This window comes from Toxoplasma gondii, chromosome IX (assembly GCF_000006565.2).
Source record: "Toxoplasma gondii ME49 chromosome IX, whole genome shotgun sequence".
Lineage (NCBI taxonomy): Eukaryota > Apicomplexa > Conoidasida > Eucoccidiorida > Sarcocystidae > Toxoplasma > Toxoplasma gondii.
Window position 1 is genome coordinate 5481722 of NC_031477.1, and position 17179 is coordinate 5498900.

At 53.7% G+C, this 17179-nt stretch overlaps 2 protein-coding genes across 2 annotated transcripts; both read left to right on the forward strand.

The window, feature by feature from the left end:
• The first annotated feature begins 171 nt into the window (after positions 1-171).
• TGME49_305590 (ABC transporter transmembrane region domain-containing protein) lies at positions 172-12160 on the forward strand. Its single transcript, XM_002370300.2, has 9 exons — positions 172-1274; positions 2433-2863; positions 3711-3815; positions 4170-4353; positions 5104-5162; positions 5678-6045; positions 6736-9884; positions 10144-10325; positions 10655-12160. Exons 1-9 carry the CDS (start codon positions 842-844, stop codon positions 11393-11395), a joined length of 5652 nt encoding a protein of 1883 aa, XP_002370341.1. The 5' UTR covers positions 172-841; the 3' UTR covers positions 11396-12160.
• A 1104-nt stretch (positions 12161-13264) lies between these two features.
• On the forward strand, positions 13265-16965 carry TGME49_305600 (hypothetical protein). Its single transcript, XM_002370301.2, has 4 exons — positions 13265-14117; positions 15191-15373; positions 15706-15831; positions 16283-16965. Exons 1-4 carry the CDS (start codon positions 13808-13810, stop codon positions 16402-16404), a joined length of 741 nt encoding a protein of 246 aa, XP_002370342.1. The 5' UTR covers positions 13265-13807; the 3' UTR covers positions 16405-16965.
• The last annotated feature ends 214 nt before the right edge of the window (positions 16966-17179 follow it).

Below are 17179 nucleotides of genomic sequence, written 5' to 3' on the forward strand. Positions count from 1 at the left end.
TAAAGTTTATTTCTTCAGTCCTGCTTTCTTGTTGTTTTCACCGAGGTCGCTGCACCTCAAACCTGCCTCAACACTCAGCTCGCTGGTTTGCCGCCGTCAACTTGCTGACCGCGTTTCCTCTGAACTCTCCCAGTATTGAACATAGTCGAATTTTCCTCGCATCTTGAATCGACAGAATATCGATCTCGTAAAAACAGTTGTCTTTTCTTTCGCCGCTGCTTTTCTGCTTTTGTCCTGCTATCGCTCGGAAGCGGCGACGGTGTCTTGTCTTTTTGCTGACCCGGCCTGGCAGCAGCCACGGGTTTCTCTCCATCTTTTCTGGAAAAGTTTGTTGATTTTTCCTTTTCTTGTCTGAGCTCCCTTCATGCTTTGTATTCGATCTTATTCCACTGTCTATCTGCCCCGTTTTCTTTATCGCTTCTCCCTGAACTCGCCGACAGAATCGTGTACCGCTGCCTAGGGCGCTGCCGCCAATCCTAGCTCTTTTCTCTCGAGTTAAAGCCCGTACCGCCACGAGAATTTCGCTGTCTTCTTCCCCCTTAAGTCTGCCTCGTCTCCTGCCAACAGTTTCCCCTGCTGCTTCTGAGAAGACTCCGAAATCTTTAGCTTCCACTTCTCACCACCGACCCCCCCAGGGGGCGGAGCCTCCATTAGGGAAGGCGCTGGGGCTTTCGAGTTCGTTGCCTACTTCCCAATATTCAGTATCGAAGTTTGAGCGGGTGGACAGATCCATTATGGAGGGCCTCCCGTAATTTTTTCACAAACTACGGCTTGCTGTTGTCTAAGCAGTTTCCGTCCTTGGCCTCTGTGTACACGAGAATGAGGACACAGTCCGTGTACCATGCGGGACGGCTACACAAAAGATGGGTCTCTCCGGGGGGGCTGGAGGCAACGATCCAGGGAGAAGAAGGTCCCCCTGACTTTTGACTCCGCCGGGGTCTTTGGGAAGCTCTTTTTCACGTGGATAAACCCCGTCATCTCCACGTGCATGCAACATAGCGTCCGTCCAGAAGAGCTACCACCTCTCAGCGCTTCCGACGATGTGAGCTACTGGTCAGAGCGCACGGACAAGAGTCTTGCAGAAGAAGAAAAACTTGCTGCGGAGGGAAAGAGGAAACCATCGGTCATTCGCGCCCTCTGGCGCGTGTTCAGAGGAATGCTTCTCTGGATCTTTGTCGTCTACGTCATTCGAGATGCCTTGGGGGTCCTCAATACGTACTTCCTCAAGAGACTGCTTCAACTGGATGTCACAGATGCATCGGGGTTCCACCGAAGTAAGTGAAAGGGCAGAAAGCCGCGCTTCGAGGTGATGACGCAGCGAGACCACGTCTAAGTGCGTGGTTTGCCTCATTACCGGACTGGCCTCTGTTCAATCAACGCGGTGTTAAGGACTAGAGCCTTTGCAAGGGTGAAAATGCGGCGGACTGTGCGATCGAAATAGACTGCTGAGATACAGAAACGATGTTCTTTTGGTGCCACAGACGGAGCCTTCCCCAAGGTGCCGAAATACCAGTACTAGTATTTTAGAGACGAATTTCGAGTGGTTTTTCTTTCAAAGAAGTCTTCTTTTCGCGTCGACTCCGCGTTTCTCTATATGTACTTCTCGAACACCGTGTGTGCTTTATCCCAACCTCCAGGGTTGTCGAGAGTGTGGACCCGCAGCCCGGCTCCTGAGTTTCTTGCACCTCTGTCATGTGTTGACTTGAGAGCGACGCAGTCTCGTTTTACGACACTGGAGAAGACTGCACTTGCGTGGCACTTGCTGAATCTGGAAGAATCGCAAAGTTCTCTCGGTGTTTTTTGCGAAGTCAGAGACGGACTGGGACTCCAGTTGGGGGACTGGATAGACCAAAGTTGCTGAAGATCGAAGTTTCACCTTTTTGCGGGATAAGCACCCGAATTCGTGTGGTACACAGGACGGGAGAAAATATCTTTACACCCAAGGAGTGCCCCCAGAACTTTCCTGCTGTCTCCTTCTCCTATACCAGCTAAAGAGTGAAGAGTAAACCTGAGAGCGTCTCAGAGGTGCGCATTACTCCGTGTTGTATGGCAAGAAACTCTCTACCTCCATGCGGCACTCTTCTGCGGAGCCTGCTAAACCTTTTCTGCCTTTCCCCCCCCCTCCCCCATAGACTGAAAAAAGTAACAAATTCTTAGCGTGTGAGGAGGCGAATGTCGAAACAGCGGTGGCCCCACTCCAAACAAGATGGATGAATACTCGTGTCTTTTCCTTCACCGTTTCGACACTTTGGGAAATGTATTTTTCTGTGAACATACGATGAAGCTTTGAGCGCTTCTCGTGTGGAAACGAACAAGCATGGATTATTCGCCATGTCAAAAATACTACGAAAGTCCTTTCTGAGTACTCGCCCCTGCGCTGCTCGCGTACACCCTCGATGATGCTCCGGCCTTTGTCTGTATTTTTGGCGCAGCGGTGGTTATCGGGTCGCTGATTTCCCTCGTTCAGCTTCTCCAGATCTTCATTGAGACGTCCATCGACTTCTACACCTGTCGGGTGTACATGCGCGTCGAAATGTGTCTGCTGACCTCTCTCTTCAAGAAAGTGATTCAGCCTGACACCGCGGCGCCTCCCGCCCTCATCTTCAGAGAGGCCCGCCCAGAAGAAACCGCATGCGCGGGAGCTCAGAAGGCAGGCGAAAAAGCGGAGAAAGGACTCGTCTGCGTGGGAGAAAAAGCTGAGAAGAGTCCGGAAGAAAAGAAGCAGGCGCGAGGGTTTCAGGGAAATGTCTTCAATCTCATGTTTGTCGATATTCCTTCTCTCGCTTCCCTCATCTTCACCTTCGTCGACGTCGTCATGATGCCCGTGCGAATCGGATTCGCAGCCGGAATGCTCTACATGCAAGTAAGGTTTGAAAGTCACTTTTCCGGTGACACCGAGAGTTCGTGCGTTTGTGTAAAAGGTCTACAGATCTTCGGCGAGCGAGCAGTGAAGAAATGAAGTTGTAAAGCATACTTTCTAGAATGCAGACTAAAACATTATCAACTGAAAACGGTACCACAACCACTTGCATCTAAATTGTTAATTACAGGTACTGTACGATTCGTCAAAGCAGACAGTGTAGATCCGAGCAAGGAGGGGTGAGATCGACGCCTCGACATGGTAGTAGAAACCTTTGTCACTTTCTACGAAAGCCACAAGTTGCTCTCGGTAATGCTGCCTGACTGCGATATGGATGATCGGTCAAAATGTGTGTGGTTATATGCCTGGTGTTCGGAAAGGAATCCGACTGCTTTTCTTTGAAGAGGGAGACTCCGTAAATCTGCTAGGGCGTTCAAACGGATACACACGATTAGTTAAACTCTCGGAGGCGACAAGCAAGTGCACAAAAAGTGGCGGTTCGACGCATGTGCATACCGTCACACTTAGAATACTTACATGCTTTTTTTGTTACTATTTCAAGCCTTCGAATCAAACACTCGCTCTTCTGTTCAAAAAGTGAAACGGAAGACATCTTCCTCATTCCATGCCTCCCACCTTAAGGGAAACAGATCTTGGATCAGCGGCGACTCAAGCGCTGCAGGGCGTTCTGAGCGATGGGCCTGGAAAGCTAGGATGACCTTCTTCAGTGGTGTTTCACCAGTTTTTCTCCAACTAAGTTTTTCTTCAACTTCTTCAGCCGTTGCATTCGTTTGGAGGTTCTTCAATTATTTGCCGTAGATTCTCTCCGACTGCTTCCTGTTCTTGTCAGATTGGAGTCGCGGCGGAGGTGCCGGGTCTGATCATCGTCCTGGCCATCACTGCGGTGACGACTATTTTGGAAGTCATCAATGCGAGCATGAAGACAAAGTACATGGTAAGACTGACGGGTCTCTTTCACACAGCCTGTATGCAGAAGAATGTTGGATTCTGCTTTGCATCACTCGCACTGTAAGTTTTTTTCGTCGACTAGGAACTGCACATCTGGAAGCGAGCAGCGCATTCGCTCGCCAGCGTCTGCTTCCTCTCCTCGCAGCCGCAGTTACCTTCAAGTCGTCACCTCTTTTCTGTTCTTCGCGATCCAGCACTGTGCGGCGTTTCTCTTTCTGATGGAACTTTGAAACTGTATTCACATTTGCCATGTCACAAGTCTCCAGTCGAATAAATCGAGACATCCTGGCGGCGTCGCAGCGTTTTGCGCGACTGCGACTGAAATGTTCTCTTGCTTCAGCTGTATCGCGACGTTCGTCTGGACAAAAGCCACGAAGCTCTTTCGTCGATGCGGACCGTACGACTTCTCGGCTGGGAAGACATTGCTGAATGCAACATCAAACGCTACAGAGACCTCGAGATGCACCAAAGGACGCTGCGCATGTACCTCTCAGCTGTCTCCACCTGGCTTAGCTCTTCTGCAGGTAAATCTCTGCAACTGAATCTTTCCTCTGAGCTCACGCGTCCCCCCATACGAGAAACGAAGGTGGGCGACCGTAACGTTTGTGAAACACTAGCCGAACAGGCGTGGAGGACCTTGAAAGCTCTAGGCACCTTTGAAACTCAGTGTGCTTTCGCGCTTCAGTCGAGAAGCAACAGGAGTCTGTGGCTACCCACGAGAGAACGTCACCGATGTGGAGGAACCTTGATGCTGTCGGATCTCAGAGCTAACACTTTCAGCTGTCTCAGGCAGTCCAGGGGGATGGCGAAGTCCAGCGAAACAAGATTTGACTCCGATGTCAGACCCAGTCCGCATTTGTCTTGCTTCCGAAACGAGAAATGGGTGTCTTCTCTTTGCGTATGTCGCGACGTCGAAAACGAAGGAATCTGCAGGCAATACACCGCACACTCAAAGGAAGACCGCCCCTCTTTTCAAAGGCACACAGGAGACTTCTTATGGCCAGCAGAGCGAGATTGAATCTTCAACATCTCGTGGCTACCAGTTTAGGAGAAGAACTTGTGGTCTTTGTTTCACAGCTATCCTTAGTTCTTCCAGCGAGCTGGTGCAAATCGCGTCTCCTCAGAATCTTGTGCAGGCGACACACGAAATACTTTTTCTTCTCGGTCTCTCGCCTTTACACCTCCTATTAAAGAGAGACCTTCTCGGGATCTGTCTTCTTTTAAGTGAGGGAATTCTCATGATTCGTTTCGGCAGTGGAGGCGTTTGTTTGCAGCGACGGCCATGTCCATCGCAACGTTCATGGCGTACACTCTCCCCTTCATTCACAAGCCCGTGAGTTGCTTCGACCTTTGAACTTTGTGAAAGAACTGATGTTTGCGTATCGTCACAGTTCCCTTCTGTTCACCAACGCTTCCAGACGCAGGAGTCTTCGCTTTCAGAGGGCGAAAGAAGCCTTCGGCAATCGCGCATGTACACGAGACAGTTTCTTTCGCACTTGCACACTCAACGCAGTGTTGGACTGACTCCTGAAAAGCACAGACTTCTTTACTCCCCCCCTGTTCCCTCCACCCCACATACACCGTCTATAGCGAACGGTCTCTGTTTTCACACCTGGTCCTCGAGTGCATGACCCTGTTGGGCTCCTGGAAGCGTGGAGGATGTATTCCACGCCTTGATCGTGACAGAGAAAGTGTCATACAAGCTCTCATCTCGTTGTGGAGAAACATTTGGAGTCGCGGAACGATGACTGGGTTATCTCCCCGTGCTCTCAGCGTCGGTGGTTTTCTCGAGTCGCGGTTTTCTTCATCTCTGCCTCGCGTTCCGTTCCCCGTCTCTGCCTTTCTCAGCGCTTCCGCCTTCGACCGGAGCTTGCCATTCCAGTGATTCACCTTCTGGACAGCTTCATCGGCCCTATCACGGACTTCCCCTACGCAGTAAACAGCGTGATCGAGGGGTACATTTCCCTCGCGCGCATTCAAAACTGTTTCTTCCCTCCAGTTTCCTCCGACTGCTCGCCAGCGGGGAAGAAATGCGACAAAGCTGCAAAACGCCCCGCCGCTCCGGGTGTCTCGACACCTCGGCGCCCCGACGCCGAAGCCGGGGAGGACTCGCCGCTGCTTGCGCCGGCGACTGAAGGCGTTACAAATGGCTTTTCTAGGAAATCAGCTTTCTGCCTTTCCTCCAGAGTCTATCAAGCGGCGGCGGAGATGCTCCAGTGAGTAGTTGCGGCCAGCGAACTCGCAACCTCTCAACAACTGAGCCGATCTGCATCCGGTGGCATGTCCTCTGTCACCTCGAGGAGCTCTGATGCTCGTTCTGTCCGTCCTTCTCTGAAGTCGTGATGCCTCTTTGCCGTTCATGCACAGTCACTGATGCTTGTCCAGTCACCTTGTGTCGTTGCTAGAGAGGAAAGAGACGTCGTTCTCTTTCTTTCGCGTTCACCCAATGACTGAGATGTACGGCAGATGTGGAGAACGCAGTCGACGAGAAGACGAAATTCAGGAAATGGATTCGCTGCGACGCTGCGAAAACAGTCGGTTCGAGTGTAGTGACAGCCGAAGTTGAGGCGTCCGGTTTTCTTGAGCCAGTGACTTCGGTGTGTCGATTTCTAAGAATTACAGAAACGATTCATTTTCTCGTCGCGAGTTGCGGCAGAAGTGCATTCTTTTGCTCTACATCAGAATCTGCAACCTCACGAATTCAATCCTCCGTCACAGTTACAGTGTGGTTCTCCGCGATGTCACTCCAACTGAATTCCCTCCTGTCTTGTCGCAACTCACGCATCCACTATGTCCCAGGAAGAGGTGCAACAAGTCAGTCCCTGCCAGTCTGAACTCTCCTTTTTCGAACCCATTCTCTCTTCTCCACACCGTGTGCCGACTTTTCTCTCTCTTCATCTTCTCAGCGTTCTGCAGACGGATCCGTCCGTGGAAGTCATTTTCTCTTCGGCGACTTTCGCCTGGATGCCGCATGCATCTTCTCCCTTCTCGCCACCGCCGCCATTTCCTCGCTCTCTCCACCTTCCCCTGCCCGACAGTCCGGCGGAGCGCCCCGAGGGAGCGCATGCGTCGCCGCTGTTGCTGCTCCCGCCGGCCGCGGCCGCGTGCGGTGTACGTACACTGCACGACTGGTCTCTCCAGCTGCGCCGCGGCGACTTGCTGCTGCTGACGGGGCCGCCAGGGTGCGGCAAGTCTTCGGTGTTTCATGCGCTTCTTCAGCAGCGCGAGTTGCAGCTCGTGGAGGGCGCGATGTTCGTCAAGGCGGCGTTGGCGGTGTCTCTGCATGCGCCCCGCGGCCAGGCTGGGCCCTCGACGACCACTGACGACACACCGCCTATCGGGTACATCGCCCAGGAACCGTGGCTACAGATCGGGACAATCAAAGAGAACATCGTGTTCAACCAGACCGTCGACGAGACGCTCTATCGCCGCGTGGTGACAGCCTGCGAGCTGCACCTGGACTTCGACTCCTGGCCGGGCGGCGACTCGCGCTTCATCGACGAAGGCGGTGCGGACCTCAGTGGAGGCCAGCGCATGCGCATCGCAATGGCGAGAGCGATCTACGTCAGTCTCGCCTACCGCGCCCAAGCCCAGGCGCAGGCCGCCTGCGTCGCGCCGCAGCTTACTCAGAGGCGCCAAGAGCTGCTGAGTGACCTCCGACGCATTGTGGGGGACGGCGAAGCCGCGCAGGGCGGACGACAGACACAGGAGGGAACAGAAAAACAGGAGGGAGAAGGCGCACGGAAGGAGTCAGAACAGCAGGAAGGAGAAGGGAGGGAGATGCATGCAGAGGAGATCTCGCACCTGCTTTGTTTCGACGAAACGTTCAACTCCCTGGATCCGTACGTTGCGAGTCGCATTTTCTCGAATCTCTTCGGACCAGGAGGCCTTCTGGTCGACGCTGCGGTGATCGTCGGGGCGAGTGAGCAGTCGCTCTCGGGGCTGGTGGACCAGCTGAAAGGTGACCGAACTCCGCCGCACTCAGCTGCCGATTCAGACAAGAAAATGAACATCTCCGTCGGGTGTCTCGAAGACGGCCGCCTCGCCTGGCTAGGAACTCCCGAAGCGTTCTGGACCCGCGTCCACGAGGGGACGCCCGCGGAAGCTTCGGGCGTCTCGACAGCTGCCCAGGCGCAAGATGTCGTCGAGGAAGCGAGAAATGCAGCGCATGCAACTGATGCGGCGCACGCATCGCCTGTGGACGAGAAGCGTCGCCTTAGAGAGCGCGGACCACGCTCAGAGGAGACGATCGACGGAGTGCTGCGGGGACTCGAGCTGGAGACCCCCGGCGTATGTCAAGCAGAGGAGAGCTCGGGACTGGACGACATGTTGAAGAACCTGATGGTGAACGAGCAGGCAGCGAGCGGGCAGGTGAAGCTCGTTTCCTACGGCTGGTACTTGCGGCGTTTGGGTCTCCTCGTCGCCGGATTGCTCGTGCTTCTCCACCTCCTGACTTCAGGCACAGACTTCGCGAGCGACTTGTGGATTGCCAAGTGGACGGGGAAGCGGCCGTCGAGTCGCGCACCCGACGCGAACAAGGCAGGGCCGCCGGAGCATGCAGTGGAGGGACCCGGCAGCGTCCGGGGCGAGGAGAAGAAGATCGCGGAGGCGGAGAACCAAGCGGCTCGGTCTCTGTACGACAACCAAGCCGCGCTTGACAAGAAGCAGGTCCTCGAGAAGCCTTCTGGCACTTCCAACGAGTTCTACCTGTGGTGCTACGTCGCCATCGCGGGCGCAAACATCGTCTTCGAGCTGCTGGTGAAGCTGACGAGCGCGAGAGGATCGCTGACTTCCGCGAGCTACATCCACAGCCGCCTGTTGAACGTGGTGTGCACGGCGCCTTTGTGGTTTTACGACCAGAACCCGATCGGACGCATTCTGAATCGACTCTCGACAGACATCGCCGTGATCGACGCGGGCATCTTCAAACGCATGTCGCTCGTCCTCGGGGCCTTCCTCAGCTGCGGACTCGGCCTCGCCGTCCTCGCCTGGACGACGACCTGGGCGCTGCCTCTGATTCCTGTCCTCCTCCTCGGGGTGTACTTCCTCGTCTTCCGCTACTACCGAGCCACCTGCCGCGAGGTCCAGCGCGCGTCGCTCATTTCTTTCTCGCCGCTTTGCTCCTCCTTCAGCGAGTGCCTCAGCGGCCGAGACACAATCTTTGCGCTGCGCCGAAAGCGAGACTTTTGTGCGAAGAACCTCGACCAAGTCGAGAAGTCTCAACGCGCGAAAATCCTCCACTGGGGATCCAGTTCCTGGGCCTCCATTCGCCTGCAACTCCTCACTTTCCCTCTCGCAGTTCTGAACGCCATCGTCCCCCGCGCCGTGGCGTACGCTCAACTGCAGAACGCTGTAGCGACAGCTGCAGCCTCGGGCGCTGTTGCCACAGTTGCAGCATCGGGGTCCGTCTCGCATGCGGGGTACTTGGGTCTGGCGCTTTCGTACTCGCTGTCGGTCGCCTCCTCGCTGCGTCGGCTCCTGATTCACTACGCCCACCTTGAGAAGGAGATGTGCTCTGTCGAGCGCGTCCACGAGTACATTTCATGCACAGACAAATTGAATCCGGACTCGGTGGCTGTGATGGACGACGCCGCGCGCCTGCCTTCGGACCAGGCCGGCGGGCCGCCTCCAGGCGTCTCGCATGGGCGCCGCGCGAGCGACAGAGCCTCCGTGGCTTCGCAGAGCGGATCCGCCTTCCCCTTTCTTCCCGTGCAAAGGTTGGGTTTGCAGCTTGTAGGAGTCGAAGTCCGATACCGTCGCCCAGGCTTTCACTACGTCCCCCGGCTCCGAGAGCTGCTCCAAGCGCGCCTGGCGGCAGAGGAGCGCGGAGAACGAATCGCGTGCGAGACCGAAGAAGACGCGGTTATCGCGCCGTTTCTCAGAGGCGACCCGACGACGGAACAGAAGAGAGAGAGGCACATTCGCTGGCTTCAGAAAGCTGTAAAAGACTTAGAGAGGGGAGACGAATCCATCTTTTTAGCGCCGAGCGTCTTCCGACTCTCCGCACAAGTTGGACCAACGCAACATGTTGGCATCATCGGACGCACAGGCTCAGGTGCGACTGAAAGACAACTCGATTTGTCACAGCTCGAAATCCACGGGTGTCGTGCAGAACGTCTATCATCCAATGAAACGGTGGGGGGACCGAACGTGGTGGGTGGCTCTTGAGATGCTGCCGCCTCTGTACAGAAGTTCGAAAAGCGAGTGCCACCCTGTAGCTCGCCTTTTTGGAGAACTGAAACGAGTGGGGGTCGACGAGACACCGGAGCTAACGGCGCGTCCCCGTCCGTGAACTTTCTGCGTGTTTCGCTCAGGGAAATCCACTCTGTTGCAGGCGCTGAACGGTCTGGTGCCGTGCTACCGAGGCGCGATTCTTTTGGACGGGACGCGAATCGACTGTCTGCCGAAGCAGGTGCTCAAGCAGGTCATTGGGGTACTGCCACAGAACCCCATAACTTTCAAAGGCATGACTGTTCGAGATGTTCTCGACCCCCGAGTAAGAAGGCTGTGTTTTAGCTTCTTAGCGACTCGCTTTTTCTCTGCACTTCAGCGTCCCTCCGTTTATCTCTGAGTGTTTCAAGCTCGCAAACGGAACCGAGAAGTATAGAGGGTGACCCCTTGGGGTGTATATACAAAGGCGGCGGCAGATGGGGAAGAACGTCAACGGGTTTGTCCTGAACGTTTTGGAAAAGAACGTTTTGAGAAAAAGATGCCTCTGGAGTCACTGAAGAGGCGCCGTGTGTCTGGAGTGTCCGTTCTTCTTCTTGGTCTGTCTGCGAGTACTCGTTTGCCTCCCCGCGCGTCACTGGATGCTTTGTGTTGCAGCACCAATTCACGGACGCGGAGCTCTGGGCGGCGCTGGACGAGGTGGGGATCTCGTCCTTGATTCATTGTCTTCCGGGAGGAATGCAGCTGGACACGGTGGTCTCTCCAGACGACTCAGTGCCGCCAGAGTGTGCGGGGGCATGCGGACAGGCGAAGAGCAGATCGCGGCTCTTCCCCCAAGGATCTGAGAGGCGCCGAAGCTCCATTCGCTCGACCGCCAGCTTCCACGAGGGGGAGACAAGCGATCCCGGGGTGCGCGGGGACGCACAGGACGTTGTTTCTTCGCACCCACTCTCCGACGTTCAGGTGCGGTACCTGGCGGTGGCGCGGCTGGCCCTTAGGGCAGGTTCGTATCGGCTGATTCTGGTCGATGAACCGCCAGCCGAGACTCTCGATCAGCTCCACGCTGGAGACGATGAGAACGAAGAGTCCCCGTCCGACCCAGCGAGTGCCGGGGAGAATGGCGAGCATCCGGTGGCGACCTTGCGCCGGCAATCCACTTGTTCGCATGCGCCGTTTGTTCCTATTCCGCAGCTGATTCGCCGAGTCTTTGCACACTGTACGGTGTTTATCGTCGCGCACCACGCCGCGTCGCTGATGACTTGCGACACAGTGTGGCTGATGTGGAAGGGCCGGAAAATCGGCGAGTGCAGCCCGGCAGAAATCCGAACAGACAAACAGCTAGGAGAAGTGATGATGAGACAGGTGAATGAGTGGAAACGTCAATGTGCAGATCAGTGACTGGAATGGTGGATACGCGCGCTGTTGCGGTGGGGGAAGCTGGCCGACCACCGGCGCTCGATGTCAGGCGCGTTTCGCGGAGACTCCGGCCCTTCGGTGGTCAGTCGGCGCGAATTTAGAAGGACGCAAGTGACAAGCAGAGGATCTGTGCAGCAGAGACGCTCGACGAATCCTCGTGATGTAAATGTCGCGGGGATGGAGAGCAGGTGTGTGTTCATGTGGGTACGCGGTTTGGAGGCTCTTGGATGTAACAGACATGTCGCAGTGAATTAGCGAAGCGTCGCCTTTGGGGTGACACTTTCTCGTAACGGTACATGAGGCGGCGGGATTCGTGCGATGGGTTGAGAACGCGAGGCGGCTCCGTCGTTAGGCCAAATCGGTTTCGAGAAGTTGGTGCGTACACAGGATGGGTCAGACATCCAAACAAGGTACCTTGTCTTTTCTTCACGGTCCGTTTGTTCGGTTGTTTTGTGGTGCACGCTGCTAGTGACGATGCACAGCTCTTTTGTCGCGCGTGGAACCCTCATTTTGCTGTCTTTGTCGAAACTACGGAACGAAGAACTCGTCATCTGATCTCAGACTCAATCGTGCGGAACCTTCTTTTGATCCAAACCGCTTACACCGTGGTACTGGCACGGGGATCAGCCAGAACGTTCCACGTTGGCAGTTGAAGCAATCTTGGGAACTCTGTGTGGATTTGTCTTCTGTAGTTGAGATATGTTCCAGAAACTCTAAATTTATTCGTATCAATACGCATTCTTCACCATTTCCAAGCAGCTGGCGTGCTGTACTCTTGACTAGTAGAATGTCATCTTACATGCAGTCACGATGGCAAATCAAGGGCGGTACGGTGGTTTTGTGCTACTAACCATCTCGCCAGCTCGGCTACCCGAATGACGATGTCGTGGGGTTCGGAACACCCCAAATTCGCAGAATTGCTTTCTTGCTGCGGGAGAATCGAAGCTCGCGAACCACAACTTCAAATCGGATTTCAGATTACAGGCAACGGCCCGCGCAGGGGCTGCTCAGTGTTTCGTTTGGACCAGAACGAGCACCTTAGGCAGATTTTCGAGCATTGTACACATTTCCTTGAGGTGGCAGCTGTAGGTTATGAGCAGAAGAATGCACGTTCCTGACATTACGCTCGACTGCTCGGTTTCAAACTGTGGCACGAACTGTATAGATCGCAAATGATCGAGGGTCCTTGTATGGGAACGAGGTAATGTAAGTCTAAATTCACCTTAAAATTCCCCCTCTGAAGAGCTTGCTGTGTCCTCTTGCTCAGGCAAAAATCAATACATCAAAGAGAGCTGAGGATTTCCTCGTTCAATCTCCGTATTACTCCGAATAACCACATCTCTCGTCGTTCAACGGTGTCCATTCAGCAATGCATTATCGAGACCAAAGGGCTCTGTTGTGTGCTGCAGAACAACTGCTGCGGCAGCAATGCTGGTTTCGAAACACCAAGTTCAGAAATGCCATCTGCTTATAAGGCAAAGGAAAAACACGGAATGAGCGTTGACAAACCGTTTAGAAGACGTCGGAACGCGCTCCCACCTGCGCAGTTCCGGCCTCGACCTTCTATCGATTCGTTTCCAAAGCGCTTTTAGGCATCCCAGTCGGAAGTTTCGTTGAAGAACGCAAGTGGCAATGCAGGGAACTTGCGTTGAAACTTGGCACACACGTGGCTTTTCTTCTCGAGTGACGGCATTGCAGCGTTTTTACGCGCGAGTCGGCCACGCTGATACGAAAAGAATCACGAACGAGGCGCTTGCTTAGTGAAACTGTTCTTGTCCTCTACGTGAAAGCATGAATTAAGTCTGGGTTTTCCGCAAATTCGCTTGTTGATTCTCTGTTTGCCTTCTGACTGCCGCGAGCTGTGATCCGGAACCGTTTAACTCAGCGGCCGTTCTAGTGTGTTTCTGTCGTTTCTTTTCGCTGGCGCGGATTTCAGCGACTCGACTCCCGCTTTTGTCGGCATTTCTGAGCCTTTACGTCGCTCTCCGTTGTTTCGGATCTCGATTTCGTCTTCGTCGTCCTTGTCCGACGGAAAAGTTGCAACGGAATTGCCTGTCCACGTGTCCTACGGTGTATCGCGTCATTCCACAGCGGAAGAATCGTCCAGTTCTCTGTTCCTCCCATCCTCGTTTCTCATCCCGAAAGAAATCCAGTGCTTCAGGGCTTTTTTCGGCCTCAGGTTCTTCTGTCGAACACTCGTGTCTTCGCAGCGAAAAGGTGCATGCTTTCACCAACCCTCCAGCCGCAGTTCAGCATCCACATTTTGCACGTTGTTCTTTCATCGACAATTTTTCTCGACTTTACTCGCCGATCCACAGCCCACGTCGGTCTTGCCGAAAGCCGCGGACCTTTCTTTTCCTGACGTTCTTGTCCCACCAAATCCCAGTTTCCGCGATGGACGACCTCGTGGCTCTGCAGCGGCAGATCGACGGCATTTCCTCGGAGGACGAAGAAGAAACGCCAGCAGCTTCCGTCCCCGCGACTTCAACTGACAAGAAGGAACGAGCCGACGCGGAGACGCACGCGAGCGACTCGGACGGGAAGAACGCCGCAGAAAAAGAGGACTCGGACGAAGAGTTCTTCGACCTCGCTACGGTCGTTGCGGAAGGCCGCCAGCGGCGTCTCGAGCAAAGAACGCAGGTGGAAAAAGCCAGCGAAGATGCGAAGAACGGACTCTCTCCAGGCATCCAACTCCCCTGTCCCGGTGAGACACCTGTTTCTTGAAGTTGAGAAACACAGGAACGCCGACAGCCCTCTCGTCACCACAGCACAGCCATGCATGTACCCTTTGTTTGGGAACATTCACGGACATCCCGCACTCAATTTTGAATCCTCTACAAGTAGATATACCTACATATTTATCTATATAAATGCATGCTTACGTATACATATGTCCATGCATATAAATTTATATCTCTGTATAAATGTATATCTGTTCATGTATATCTATATCTATACACAAACATATGCGCAAGCATGTGTATGCGCATTGAGTGGTTTTGTAAGAGGCAAGATTTTGTGTTGATCGATGAATGCGCATGCACCGGAGAGAGAAATGAAAGAAAAACTGAGAAGAGCTGAGAAGAGAACTGAAGGCTGTAAACAGAAGACAGCAAGATACGCAGTAGACGAGGAACCCCGAGACACAGACTCCGCTTCCCTTGCGGTTTGCCTCTGATAGGAGCGCCTTCCGCGTCTGCATGAAATATTTTCTCTTCCCAAACTGCTCGATTTTCTTTCCTCAACACTCAAAACAGTCGGAGCGTTCGGATCTGGTCCAGTATTCGTTTCCAATACTTCGTCTCTTTCGTATACGTATACAACGATTACATCTCTATGCTTGTGTTGTATGCATATGCCTATACAAATACTAACATATATATACATGTATATATACAAACACTATGCTATATATATATATATATATGTATGTATATATATGTATATATGCGAGTATGTATGTGTGTGTGTGTGTGAGGTAACCCGTGGCTCTACAGAGTAGATGTCTTTTCAGTGTACATCGCTGCTACACTTTGCATTTGTATGTACTAAATATTTGCTTTGTGTGTATGTAGTTGTGGGAAAATGGAGTATGTCGTTGTATGTACGTGCTGGCGTTGCGTTGATGGATATCTGTGTTCAGTTGTGGTTGGTTTCGGCTTCTCCTTTTCGTTGTTCCTCTCCTTCCTGGACGTTTTCTTTTTTCGAGATTCCGAGGAAGAGTGCGCGGTGCTTCTCGACAGTTCTCTGTGTTTTCTCTTTGCATGCGTTTCGCAGCGAGGGAAATGGAGCTGGTGGCGGAGCGTGTACGGGAGGAGGCGGCGCAGCGCGAACTGCATGCACGGCGCGCGCGCCAGAGACCCGAAGAGCTGACTCACGTTTCAGCAGGAGGCGACGTTTCTCAGGGTCTGAGTCGCCGAGAGCGACGACGAAGAAAGATCGAAAACGCCAGCCAAAAACGTGCGTCTTTTTCCTCGATTTCTCTGGGTTGGTCTCCTCCTCACTCTCACCTCGACGGCGGCTTTTACACATGCGTTTCACCGAGCCTCTCCCGAGGCCGCCGACCTCGTGGCAGATGTTTCGCAAACGTCAAGAGACCTTTATTATACTTTGTGCAGGGGAGTTTTGGGGACCGTTTTCTCGTTTTGTCGCGGGTCCTCGTTTTTTTTACAGCCTTCGTCGATCTGGTTGCTTTTCTTTGCCTCCGCCCGTGTTTCCTCGGTCCGTTCGCCTCTCCTCTTGCGGGGCTGTGCTGACTGGTCGCGCCGCTGTTCGCTGCCTGTCTGCTTCAGCGCAACAAGTCTACGTAGGACTCCCCATCGGAAAGTCTTGGCATGTCCCCCTTGTTGGAATCGAGGGTCGCGGAGGTTACAGGAAAGCAGCAGCCGAAGAGGAAGAGGCTGCGACAAAGGCAGGAGGTGAGGCAACAAGTCAGAGACGCATTTCGGACGCCGAACCGACCGCGAGAACGGAGAACGCGCTCCGTCGTCGCCTTCCACAGACCTAGAGCGGTCACAGGAGGTCTCGGCAAGGATCGAAGCATGCAAACAGACAGACACATATACACACGCACACACACACAGTCCGGGGGGACGCATGTCGACTGGGTGCAGTCGCATGTCCTTACCTGTTGCTGTCCAGCTGCTTTATTTCCTCCACTCGGTTTCTCTGTGCTTTGCAAGTGCGGCTGGACGGCTCTCCCTGCTGTCGTTCGTCGACTTGGTGGGCGAGGAGAGCTGCGTTTTGGAACGACATATCGCGTAGCTTTCTCTCGTTCCTTTCGCTTCGAGGCGAGAGCGTCTTGACTCTCTCGGAGGCCAACGCGTCCCCTGCGAGACAGCCGCTTCCGTGTTTGTGTCATTTCTGCAGAAAAGAGGAAGGCGAATCTGACAGTGAAGGAGAGAGAGAAGCTGAAGCGGATGAAGGGCCAGAGCTCTCACGCAACGTGGAAGCCTGAGCTCTGGATGCAGCTGCGACAACAGTTCGACTGAGAAATCGGGGAAAAAGTCAAAATAAACGTGAAACATATCGTGCCTAAACACAAACAAAATGCGACTCAAAATGTGCATTAAACTGCGCACAGTTTTAACATGTGAAAAGTGATTTTCAAGCTATATATTTCTCCACATATCGGCTGCAGGCTTCCTCTCCCATCTGCTCTTGTGTACCCGCAGGAAGCTTTTTTCTGGGGAGTACGTACTACGAAATGGACTCTACTGGTTTAGAGCTTCAAAAACTCCTGTTTTTTTGCCCGATCCAAGTTGTGCCGTGCTCTTCATGACGATCTTGTTAAGTGCATCAAGCATAGGGTGTCCAGTGTCCATGTGAAAATCCCCCTGTCTCTTTTCCGGATTCTCTTCTTTCCTTTCGCGTTCCTTAGTCCACTGAGCGGCACCACGCTTCGCATTTCCTTCCCCGTCTTCTCGCGAGTCCTGATGCTTCGTGTCGAGGGTGAGAATGAGGTGCCTCTCCAAGGGGAGCTCTGCAAACCGAGCCAAGTCGCCCCAGGTCTCCAGTCCCACAAACAAACCGAATATAAGCCGTTGCACGCAGTTTCTTTTTCGGCTGGCGAGAAAGGCCCCATGTGGGGACCTTTACGAACGCCAGCAACATCCGCAAAAGGCTTTGCGCGTTTTGCGGCGGTTCTTGGCATATAAGATCGAAGCCAGGATTGCAGCTTGTGCATCACCTGACAGAACCCAGAAGAATTTTCTCTTGGACATTTCCACTTCTGTAGGTTGGTGTGTCTTGTAACGAAGCACCTGC

Coding starts and splice junctions, on each gene's coding strand:
- TGME49_305590 (XM_002370300.2), top strand. CDS start 842: ATGCGGGACGGCTACACAAAAGATGGGTCTCTCCGGGGGGGCTGGAGG. Junction 1,275..2,432: donor TGCATCGGGGTTCCACCGAA/GTAAGTGAAAGG, acceptor TTTTTGGCGCAG/CGGTGGTTATCGGGTCGCTG. Junction 6,046..6,735: donor GCGGCGGCGGAGATGCTCCA/GTGAGTAGTTGC, acceptor TCATCTTCTCAG/CGTTCTGCAGACGGATCCGT.
- TGME49_305600 (XM_002370301.2), top strand. CDS start 13,808: ATGGACGACCTCGTGGCTCTGCAGCGGCAGATCGACGGCATTTCCTCG. Junction 15,374..15,705: donor CGAAAACGCCAGCCAAAAAC/GTGCGTCTTTTT, acceptor TGTCTGCTTCAG/CGCAACAAGTCTACGTAGGA. Junction 15,832..16,282: donor GGCTGCGACAAAGGCAGGAG/GTGAGGCAACAA, acceptor TCATTTCTGCAG/AAAAGAGGAAGGCGAATCTG.